The sequence below is a fragment of the Oncorhynchus mykiss genome, chromosome 12 (genome assembly GCF_057628025.1).
Source record: "Oncorhynchus mykiss isolate SJ-2025 chromosome 12, ASM5762802v1, whole genome shotgun sequence".
NCBI lineage: Eukaryota > Metazoa > Chordata > Actinopteri > Salmoniformes > Salmonidae > Oncorhynchus > Oncorhynchus mykiss.
Window position 1 is genome coordinate 26532532 of NC_143033.1, and position 12187 is coordinate 26544718.

Sequence of the window (12187 nt, forward strand, 5' to 3'; positions counted from 1 at the left end):
ACACTTTTTATGGATATCTTTAAGAAATGTCTTTCTTCTTGCCACTCTTCCTTAAAGGCCAGATTTGTGCAATATACGACTGATTGTTGTCCTATGGACAGAGTCTCCCACCTCAGCTGTAGATCTCTGCAGTTCATCCAGAGTGATCATGGGCCTCTTGGCTGCATCTCTGATCAGTCTTCTCCTTGTATGAGCTGAAAGTTTAGAGGGACGGCCAGGTCTTGGTAGATTTGCAGTGGTCTGATACTCCTTCCATTTCAATATTATCGCTTGCACAGTGCTCCTTGGGATGTTTAAAGCTTGGGAAATCTTTTTGTATCCAAATCCGGCTTTAAACTTCTTCACAACAGTATCTCGGACCTGCCTGGTGTGTTCCTTGTTCTTCATGATGCTCTCTGCGCTTTTAACGGACCTCTGAGACTATCACAGTGCAGGTGCATTTATACGGAGACTTGATTACACACAGGTGGATTGTATTTATCATCATTAGTCATTTAGGTCAACATTGGATCATTCAGAGATCCTCACTGAACTTCTGGAGAGAGTTTGCTGCACTGAAAGTAAAGGGGCTGAATAATTTTGCACGCCCAATTTTTCAGTTTTTGATTTGTTAAAAAAGTTTGAAATATCCAATAAATGTCGTTCCACTTCATGATTGTGTCCCACTTGTTGTTGATTCTTCACAAAAAAATACAGTTTTATATCTTTATGTTTGAATCCTGAAATGTGGCAAAAGGTCGCAAAGTTCAAGGGGGCCGAATACTTTCGCAAGGCACTGTATTATTCAGTGTTTGTAATGGATTAGCTGTGGATTTAATACTCCTAAAGGTGTACGCTGTATCCTGAACTTCCGTTCCCCCTCTTATGTATGTTTTCTTTCAGAATGGACACAAGTTTAGGAGCATCACTGAGACAGTGACAACAGCAGTCATTCATTTTCACACTAATCATTAATTTGGCTTTTTGATTTGTTTAATTGAGGATGACAAAGTCAATACTTGACACAGTATGATAATCAAGGACATTGCCTAACTAGACAATTCAATATGTCCAGCATTCACTTCTGTACCAATAATGTACAATTACATAAAGTGTACCATATGTTGAAATCAATATATTTGTAGGGGTTTATGATTTGCCAATACGGTAATGTGGCAAACCACAAGAGTACAAAATAAATACAATTCTGAAATACTAAAAAATATATATTTTTCCATGCAGTCCTGCTTCAATATCTGGACTTGTGCCCTCCATGGGGGTGACATTGAAAGTATCCATAGTGCAAGAAGGCTTATATGCCATTAGTGTGTTCCATTGGAATTGTAAAAAAAACTTAAGGATGACACTTCGAAGAGACATCAAGTTTGCTTACTTTTATAAAAAAATGAATGGAACTGGACATGCAGTCAGTTATTTATCCATTGGCACAGCTGATGGATCTCTAACACCGTCTCAAAGTGTTCTGTGGAAGACTAGATTCTAGTGCTATAATTCAGTCCACAGATGTTGGTTTGTCACAGAGTAGCTTGGATGGCTTCATTCCGTAGCACTTTGTACGTGAGCCAATAGAAAACATTGAAGCAAAGGAAAGTCAGAGGGAACACAGCCCTGGATATAGTGTCAATCCTTTTTGCCCGATCTACAAACCGCCTGCGGATGTCATACAGTGGAAACCCAGGAGGTAAGGCCTGAAAGATTGGGGCGTCCATCTCTGGTGGTGCATCTTCTGCTGCTCCATAACTATGGAGAAAATAGGCCTGACTCTGCTCTGCCAGTTCCTGCTCCTAGGAAAGAACACAAGGAAAAGGGTCATATGTCTGTCACCCTCAACCTGAAACATTTTCTCCACATTTATTGCCGTATTATAATTATTCAAGTGTGGCAAAGTAAAAAAGGACTTGGATTTTGTGATGAACACATTTCACATGAGAGAGATTAAACAGATAGCAATGACAACCGTATCACTGTGAGATCTACCATTTTGTTTTTCTAAGTGAACAAACAGTGGACTATCCCCCTTAAACTAGACTCCAGTCAATGTGAGAAAAGTAGGAGTTTTTACCCTGGCACAGACACTGCACTGCTGAGGGCCAGACAAGGTCCCCTGGCAGGTGTTGTTGCCTGGCACGTTGTTACCTTTCACTTTGCTGCTCTCACCAGTTCCACTTCCCTGCTGATAGAGCCAGAGCAACATGGAGGTTTAGCAGGCATACGGGAATACTGTGATTCAATCTAAACAACAAGCAGTGACACAGTACTGATGACATTCAAGTATGTTAACAGAGTCTGAGAAATACCAACTGAATGTGTAAAGGTTTCAAAATAAGATGAGACTTAGGTAAAACAGTAGACTACCTGGTCCCTAGAACTGATCTAGATGGAGGTGTCAGGGAAAAGTATTGGGAATTTTCATAATATAGTGGAAGGCTAACTGGAGCTACAGACTAACTACTACCACAAGTCAGTTCAATAATTCCAGATAATTATTTTTTTGATCACTCTTTTGGGTTACTTGTTTATGTTGAGGTCCAAAGTGAAACGGAAAGCCAAGTTGTTGAGTAGAGCAATAATGGCTAGAAGAAGGAAGAAAATGACTTGAATTTAGAACAGATCTGTGGATCTCCCAGCATGATACAACAGCCAGCTGAACTGTGTTGCTGCTGCATAACAGGGCATAGAGGGAATAGCAGGTGACAGCAGCCTGAGGGAGTGGGCTGCACAGGGTCTCGTACTCACAGTTCTCTGCCGCTGTTGTTCTTTGATCTTTTTCCTCAGTCTGAAGAACTCTTTGTGCTGTCGTGAGACAAAGTTTACTGCTGCATACTCCAGCAGTGCAGCAAACACAAAAAGAAGACACACAGCCATCCAGATATCAATGGCCTTCACATAAGACACCTACAAACAGATGAATACGTGTTAGAACTTCAACATGCAGGTAAACAACTGAAATAACCTGTGATGGTTAGGTATTAAGTAGAAAACTGGTAACTGGCATTTTCTGAATTAAATCATCTTTTGAAATCAATTTTGATTGAATGTATGTAGCTTGTCCAGCTAGAACACCTGAGCAAAATAAAATATCAAACATTTCCTCTCTCTCTCCTTTCTCTTACCTTAGGCAAGGATGCCCTGGACCCAGAGCTTTGTGTTGTCATGGTGAGCACTGTGGTGATACCAAGGCCCACTCTAGCTGGGGCTGCATCCATGTTGATCCAGAAGGAGACCCAGGAGAGGATGACGGTTAGCAGGCTGGGGATGTACATCTGGATCAGGTAGTAACCCATCTGTCTCTCCAGGTGGAACTTTACCTCGATGCAGGCGAATTTACCTGCCAGCAGATGCCAGATGGTTACAGATGAAGACATTGTCATTAAGCAAACTGTGGCAATAACATTCCATTGAGAGTCCAGAATCTACCTGTGTTGTAGTGTTTGGTGCAGTAGCCCAAGTCTTTCTCCTCCTTTAACACAAACTGAGGAAGCATCAGGTCATCAGCCACCTGCACAGGGCCAATGTCCAGCCACTGGAAACACAGGTCATTCATGGTGTAGCCAACTAGAGCACAGGGGAGAAGGGAGAACACGGGTTTCTTTTATTCATGATCTAGCCTGCTACAGAGGGAGAGGCAAGTTTATTTATAAAGTTGTCAACATCAAAAGCCTGTCTAGTCAAGTGTAGAGAATGGGGGAAAAGAGGCACCAGGAAGTGAAACTAGCCGAGTGCAAAGAATGGATAAAAAAAGAGGTAATAGAAAACTCACAGCTTTCCAGCTGCATAGAGCATGTCTGAATGTCCATAGGGAAGTTCATCAGATCCATAGGGCAGGACAGGATCAGAGTTAACCTGGCTCACAGAACCAGAAGCACATAGTGAGAGGGTGAATAGAAGACAGGTATGGGGAGCTTTGTACACTAATATTACTTGTGGCCTCAAATTGAGTGTTGATAATTATTGTTACTGATCACATGTTATAAATAACACAATTGTACTCTTATATATCATTATGAGGAGACACTACTGTTTTAGAGACACCGGTCACCTGATACTGTAGAGGACATTCCCATTTTGGAATATCCGCAGCAGTTTGTTGTCTGTGGTGACTTCGTGAAAGTTTGCCCCTTTTTCATTGGCAAAGAAAAGGTCAGGTTTCCAGATGGAGTCCAACATGGAAGGATCCAGGTCCAGAGAGTCATCAGGGTACTCTTTATAGGCCAGTCGTGGGTCATTCCATTGTTGCCGTAGAAACACATTAAGCCGATAGTCCTATGGTAGTTATAGTAGAAAAGAGACAGTCTATTAAAGTGAGCGAACAGCCGCTGTTTGGAGGAAAGGTGGATGAGAAGAAAAAGCCCTCACCATAGTGGTTTCTGTGATGGACCCAAAGCTGTTGATGAACAGGTTGATGGTGACATTCACAGGAGGACCTGAAAAATAGTCCATGAGACACAGCTACTCATCTATACTGGATTATAATTTAATGTGTTTCACTATACTATTTTCGTAAACAGACCATTTTTTCATTGCTTAACCTGTACTGTAAAATGCATTACTCATACAGTACATGTTCATTCATCATTCATACATATTTATTCATATTTCAAGGAAAATATCTGTGGCAAATAAAAACAGATCTGAAAACATTGTCAGGTCTATTTAATGACGGGATAATATTGTATTCCAGACCACAATGGAATAAGAACTATTTTACTGTATATACTGAACAAAAATATAAACGCAACATGTAAAGTGTTGGCCCCATGTTTCGTGAGCTGAAATAAAATATCCCAGACATTTTCCATAAGCACAAAAAGCTTATTTTTCTCAAATTGTGTGCACAAATTTGTTTACATCCCTGTTAGTGAGCATTTCTCATTTGCCAAGATAACTCATCCACATGACAGGTGTGGCATATCAAGAACCTGGGGATAATAAAAGGCCACCTGTGGCGGACTGCACTAGCATCGAATAGTCCCCGCGATATGTAACTTTTCAGGGAAGTCAGGAACCAATACACGCAGTCAGTCAGGAAAGCAAATGCTAGCTTTTTCAAACAGAAATTTGCATCCTGTAGCTCTAACTCCAAAAAGTCCATGGAGAATAAGAGCACCTCCTCCCAGCTGCCCACTGCACTGAGGCCAGGTAACACTGTCAACAACAATAAATCCACGATAATCGAGAATTTCAATAAGCAATTCCCTACGTCTGGCCATGCTTTCCTCCTGGCTACCACAACCCCGGCCAACAGCTCCCCCCCTCCCGCAGTTACTTGCCCAAGCCTCCCCAGCTTCTCCTTCAGCCAAATCCAGACAGTAGACATTCTGAAAGAGCTGCAAAACCTGGACCAGTACAAATCAGCTGGGCTAGACAATCTGGACCCTCTCTTTCTAAAAGTATCCTCCGCCATTGTTGCAACCGCTATTACCAATCTGTTCAACCTCTCATTTGTATCGTCCGAGATCCCTAAAGATTGGAAAGCTGCCGCGGTCATCCCCCTCTTCAAAGGAGGTGACACTCTAGACCAAAACTGTTATAGACCTATATCCATCCTGCCCTGCCTTTCTAAAGTCTTCGAAAGCAAAATTAATAAACAGATCACTGACCATTTCGAATCGCACCGTACCTTCTCCGCTGTGCAATCCAGTTTTCGAGCTGGTCATGGGTGCACCTCAGCCACGCTCAAGGTACTAAAATAAATCATAACCGCGATCGATAAAAGACAGTACTGTGCAGCTGTCTTCATCGACCTGGCCGGGGCATTCGACTCTGTCAATCACCGTATTCTTATCGGCAGACTCAACAGCCTTGGTTTCTCAAATGACTGCCTCGCCTGGTTCACCAACTACTTCTCAGACAGCGTTAAGTGTGTCAAATCGGAGGGCCTGTTGTCCGTACCTCTGGCATTCTCTATGGGGGTACCACAGGGTTCAATTCTTGGGCCGACTCTTTTCTCTGTATATATCAACAATGTTGCTCTTGCGGGTGATTCCCTGATCCACCTCTACGCAGACGACACCATTCTGTATACATCTAGCCCTTCTTTGGACACTGTGTTAACTAACCTCCAAACAAGCTTCAATGCCGTACAATACTCCTTCAGTGGCCTCCAACTGCTCTTAAACGCTAGTAAAACCAAATGCATGCTTTTCAACCGTTCACTGCCCGCACCCGCCCGCCCGACTAGCGTCACTACTCTGGACGGTTCCGACTTAGAATATGTGGACAACTACAAATAACTAGGTGTCTGGCTAGACTGTAAACTCTCCTTCCAGACTCATATTAAACATCTCCAATCCTAAATTAAATCTAGAATCGGCTTCCTATTTTGCAACAAAGCCTCCTTCACTGACGCCACCCTCGTAAAACTGACTATCCTACCGATCCTCGACTTCTCAGAAAACTGGATGCAGTGCCATCCATCTATCACAGTGCCATCCGTTTTGTCACCAAAGCCCCTTATACCACCCACCACTGCGACCTGTATGCTGTAGTCGGCTGGCCCTCGCTACATATTCGACGCCAGACCCACTGGCTCCAGGTCATCTATAAGTCTATGCTAGGTAAAGCAACACCTAATTTGGCCGCCTTTCCTTCCAGTTCTCTGCTGCCAATGACTGGAACGAATTGCAAAACTCGCTGTAGCTGGAGACTTATATTTCCCTCACTAACTTTAAACATCAGCTATCTGAGCAGCTGACCGATCGCTGTTTTTATTTACTTTTCTGCTCTTTTGCACACCAGTATTTCTACTTGCACATCACCATCTGCTCATCTATCACTCCAGTGTTAATTTGCTAAATTGTAATTACTTCGCTACTATGGCCTATTTATTGCCTTACCTCCTCACGCCATTTGCACACACTGTATATAGACTTTCTTTTTTTCTCTATTGTGTTATTGACTGTACGCTTGTTTATTTCATGTGTAACTCTGTGATGTTGTTAGTGTCGCACTGCTTTGCTTTATCTTGGCCAGGTCGCAGTTGTAAATGAGAACTTGTTCTCAACTTGCTTACCTGGTTAAATTAAGGTGAAATAAAAAATATCTAAAATGTTCAGTTTTGTCACACAACCCAATGCCACAGATCTCAAGTTTTAAGGAATTGTGCAATTGGCATGCTGACTGTTGGAATGTCCACCAGAGTTGTTGCCAGAGAATTGAATGTTCATTTCTCTACCATAAGCTGCCTCCAATGTCATTTTAGAGAATTTGGCAGTACGTTCAACTGGCCTCACAACTGCAGACCACGTGTAACTACGCCAGCCCAGGACCTCTACATCCAGCTTGTTCACCTGCAGGATCGTCTGAGACCAGCCACTCAGACAGCTGATGAAACTGAGGAGTATTTCTGTCGTAAATAAAGCCCTTTTGTCGGGGGAAAAACTCATTCTGATTGGCTGGGCCTGGCTCCCCAGTGGGTGGGCCTGGCTCCCAAGTGAATGGGCCTATGCCCTCCCAGGTCCACCTATGGCTGTGCCCCTGCCCAGTCATGTGAAATCCATCGATTAGGGGCTAATTAATTAATTAATTTCAATTGACTGAATTCCTTATATGAATTGTAACTATAAAATTGTTGCGTTTATATTTTTGTTCAGTATAATAATAATACATTTGTATAAAGCTTTTCATTAGAGTTATTTTTGATACTGTATACTGTATATATACAATAAAAACAACATGCATTTAGAATCAAGGCAGATGAAACAGCAATAGTGTGCTGGGTGCTAAATAAATTTTAGATTGGGACTATGAAAAATTCAGTCTTTAATTAAGGTCTTAAGGCCCGTTTTAAAAGTTCAGAGTGATGGTGCAACTCTCAGATGGCCAGGGAGAGCATTCAATAGGCGAGGGGCAAGGAACCAGAAGGGTCGGTCCCCCATAGTTCGGAGACGTGTCTTGAGGACTTGAAGCAGTAGGGAGTGGCTGGAGCAGAGAATGCAAGGTGGCTCGCTGATTGAGATGAGGTCGCTGGGCTTTAAATACAAGCATGACCATTTTGAAGTCAATCCTGTAGTTGACCGGTAGTCAGTGGAGTTGGACCAGGATCGGGGTGATATGGTCTGACTTCTTGGTCCTGGTCAGGACCCTGGGCAGCACTGTTCTGGATTAGTTGGATCCCCTGTAGTGATTTGGCTAGGAAGCCCCCAAACAGCGCATTGCCGTAGTCATTCTGAGAGAAGAAGGCGTGGATGAATTTCTATGCATCTGTCTGGGAGAGTGATGGTATAACCTATTGGAAGAGGTCAGAGGAGAACCAGTTCAGAGCTGTTCCAGAGACAGCAGTGTGTTCTCTGAGATGCCACAGGAGCATGATGTGGTGTACAGAGTCAAAAGCAGCACTGAGATCTAAGAGGAGGAGGATGCTAGGAGATCCAGAATCAGCAGCCATCAGCAGGTCATTGGTAACTTTAATCAGAGCTGTTCAAGGTGCTGTGCAAGGGCCAGAAGTCAGATTGGAAAAACTTTTACAACTGATTAGAGGACAGATGAGATTGAAGTTGGTTTGCAACCACTTTCTCCAGTACTTTTGATAGGAAGGGGAGGTTGGAGATGGGCCTGTAGTTGGATAGGATGTGCTGGTCAAGGTTGGGTTTCTTCAGTAACGGGGTGACTGCAGCTGTTTTGAAGTTTGGTGGTACTGTACCTCTCCAGTCAGCAGGGACTTGTTGATCAGGGTGATGAGAAACATAAGCAGGCTTGATGAGCAGGTTTTGAGTAGGGATGTAGGGAGAAGGTGGTGGCCTTTCATTTTAGAGATGATTGACTGCACAGCGGTGGATGTGTTTACACAGTTTATAATGTGGCAAGCTGTCTTGTATTAGATTGAGTAATCACAAACAGACAGGATAAAATGGTTGTCGTTTCCAATATGCTCCCATTAGTACATTGCATCTCTCAACTACTGACATCATAAATATTTAATAATCTAATTTCCTAAGAGGGTATAATTTATTGATTCTACTTTAATTAAATGTGTGTATTTATAGACAATCAGCATGGAGTTACTTTGCATTGCATTCACTGGCATATTTCAGTGATGTGCAGCAAGTATAAAATATATATGATGAGATTTGACCCTTGAGAAATAAAGAGGAACTATGTCAGAGGGAATCTGCTGGCTTCGCTGGCTGTGGAGAAACAGACTGAACTCTGGGGCTCTATTCATTCTGATCCCGAGATAACATTTTAAGGTAATTTCCGATTGAGCTGACATGCAGCATATACTGTGAATGCAGTCTCCACTAAAGCGGGAATATTGCCTTTACATTTCAATCACACTTTAAGGCTGAACTTCTGCGATGCGGATTTAATAGAGCCCAAGGTCTGTGGGTTAACATACACGCAAAATGACACTTTTCTAACCAAAAACAAATGCTCTGAGTAATTCCGGCTTTAAGTATCAAAATAAATCATTAAAATATGAAAGTGGAAATCTTTCAGATTTATATCCAATTGTATCTTAAATATATTATTTAAAGCTACTGTACTACAGCCACCTGTTTAGGCTTTACTGTACTGTATCATAATGTGTATGACTGTATATGTATTGTTTTATAATCTACAATGTACTGCATTATACCTTTGAAGTTGGGTCTAATGCGGGCGTCATATCCAGATGTCCTTCCCATGAGTTTATCCAGAAAGTCAGATGGGGAAGGGGCCTTCCCTACCCTGCTAGGTAGCTTCATCTCCTTACAGGACCCAGGCCTACCAGAGGGGAGGAAGAGGAGCAAACTGTGAGAGGAATGTCAGGAGTAGTATTATCTGGAACTGATGGGCAACTACAGTTTCAGACGGTCATAATAAATGGATGTGATAGAACAAGTGAGATGCTGCAAAAACATATTTCTTTGAAAATATAAGGTGGGAATAAGAATGGTAGGGACGATATATGCTTTTTGTAATTACTATTTCTTTGTAATCAGCCACAAGCAGTAAAGTAGTGACTATTTTTTGTAATAAAATTGGAATATTCATGTATTACAATTAAGAGATGGTATTTGAATTGGTATTTTATATTGATTTTAGTACACACACTGGTCATGTAGCTTTCTCCTTTATGTAGACTGCGTATATCTAATCCCTGGACAAAATCATCTCTCCACTGTGTCTTTCCCAACATTCCAAATCATCAACATTCCAAATCCCTCTATCAGCGGTTTTCTTTCATAGATGATCCTACTTTAAGCGTAGGACTTCTACGGTCTAGTCCCAATGCATTAGACTAACAGCAGAATCGTATACATTTGTTAAGCTAAATGTAGAGTTGTTTATGAATAAATATTTAATACAGGGTAAAAGTCTGCAAAATTTGGAGGAATAACTACGTCATACACCTTTTAGTATACAGTCCAAATAAATATCCTACAGTTATTGGTAATTATTTTACAAAATGCAATGTAAAACATGATTAGCTCATCAAAATCTATTTAATATCTATTATACATGTATTATTTTTAGGCACATTTAAAAAATATAATATCTTGTAGAACATATGAACCTTTCAAGGTGAAAAAAATGATTTTATTTCTCTGTGATTTTCATATAATTGGGAAAACATTGTACATTTCCCATGGAACAACTTCTCACTTCAAAAGTAGCAGATCTCTATTTCTTCAGTTTGCACAAATGCACATTGAAACAACATTTTCATTTTTCTTAGTCTCCTTTTAGTTTTACTCATACAACCACAGGCTATAATAAAACAATAAGTACTTACTAAGCCAAAAGGCAAGACAATTATGTATCTTACCTGCATTGTAGAAAGCAGACCGAGGAGACCCATACCATCCACAGGACTAGTGAAATCATTCTCTGCTAACAGCTCTATGTATAAAATACAAATGGATGAAGAAATGTTTCGAGGCATATAACTCAGTGAAGAGTCTGTGAATCTAGGCTGAGAAACATGGTGTTGCTCCTCTACCCAGACAAATCCATATCGAGCCCCCTGAGCCTCCGGCTCTCTGCAGGTGTAACATCCAAGATGATGCTGGTCTATAATTCAAGGTCTGGGGAAGTTTTGCCATGTGATTTTTTTGTGTTGAAGACCCACAAGCTTTATGTCTTTTCCATAGCCAAATGCATGCTCCAGGAATTACAGCAGGAATATTTAAAGAGACGGCAGCATTTGAGACCTTTTTTTTATAAATTTTTTAGTCAGTGAGTCTTTAAAGTTCCAATATTTTGAGACTTAATCTTATGATGGCTTTAGACTTTCATAAACAGTTTGGATCCACAGTCAAGGCATTTTCTATTAAATAAATACCTTTTTTCACCTAAAAAGAAAAACACAGTAACAGAGAACATGGACATACATTCCCCAAATATATATTCACTGAACAAAATTTAAACGCAACATGTAGTGTTGGTCCCATGTTTCATGAGCTGAAAAAATAAATCCCAGAAATGTTCCATATGCGCATATTTCTCTCAAATGTTGTGCACAAATTTGTTTATATCCCTGTTAGTGAGCATTTCTCCTTTGCCAAGATAATCCATCGACCTTGATAGGTGTGGCATATCAAGAAGCTGATTAAACAGCATGGCCATTACATAGGTGCACCTTGTGCTGGGGGACAATAAATTGCCACTTTAAGATGTGCAGTTTTTCCACACAACACAATGCCACAGATCTTAAGTTAAGGGAGCGTGTAATTGGCATGCTGACTGAAGGAATGTCAACAAGAGCTGTTGCTAGAGAATTGAATGTTAATTTCTCTACCATAAGCCCCCTCCAACGTCATTTTAGAGAATTTGGCAATACGTACAAACGGCCTCACAACCGCAGACCACATGGGGGGTATTTCTGAGGAGTATTTGTGTCTGTAATAAAACCCTTTTATGGGGAAACACTCCTTCTGATTGGCTGTGCCTGGCTCCCCAGTGGGTGGGCCTATGCCCTCCAAGGTCCACCAATGGCTGCATCCCTGCCCAGTCATGTGAAATCCATAGATTAGGGCCTAATTAATTTATTTCAATTGACTGATTTCCTTATATGAACTGTAACTCAGTAAAATCTTTGAAATTATTGCATTTATATTTTTATTAAGTATATTTCTAGATACAAGTCTACCTCCATTATTAAAATAATTAATTTCAAGAATGTATTAAATAAACATTAATTGGTAAAAGGATTTTGAAATATTCAAGAATGAAGAGGGGCACTCAAGGCAGTTAAGCAGACAAA

At 41.1% G+C, this 12187-nt stretch overlaps 1 protein-coding gene across 1 annotated transcript; it reads right to left on the reverse strand.

The window, feature by feature from the left end:
• Window positions 1–1472: 1472 nt before the first annotated feature.
• On the reverse strand, window positions 1473–9686 carry glra4b (glycine receptor, alpha 4b). Its single transcript, XM_090191368.1, has 9 exons — window positions 9578–9686; window positions 4357–4424; window positions 4040–4263; window positions 3761–3843; window positions 3418–3555; window positions 3114–3328; window positions 2737–2895; window positions 2063–2173; window positions 1473–1784 (listed from the first exon to the last, which is right to left on the reverse strand). Exons 1-9 carry the CDS (start codon window positions 9684–9686, stop codon window positions 1515–1517), a joined length of 1377 nt encoding a protein of 458 aa, XP_090047494.1. The 3' UTR covers window positions 1473–1514.
• Between the last annotated feature and the right edge of the window lie 2501 nt (window positions 9687–12187).

Excerpts from the sequence above, each read along its gene's own strand:
- glra4b (XM_090191368.1), bottom strand. The coding sequence starts at position 9,686 with ATGAAGCTACCTAGCAGGGTAGGGAAGGCCCCTTCCCCATCTGACTTT. Across the intron at positions 3,844-4,039 it reads AATGTCCTCTACAGTATCAG|GTTAACTCTGATCCTGTCCT; the intron begins GTGACCGGTGTC and ends TCTGTGAGCCAG. Across the intron at positions 2,174-2,736 it reads AACAACAGCGGCAGAGAACT|CAGGGAAGTGGAACTGGTGA; the intron begins GTGAGTACGAGA and ends TGGCTCTATCAG.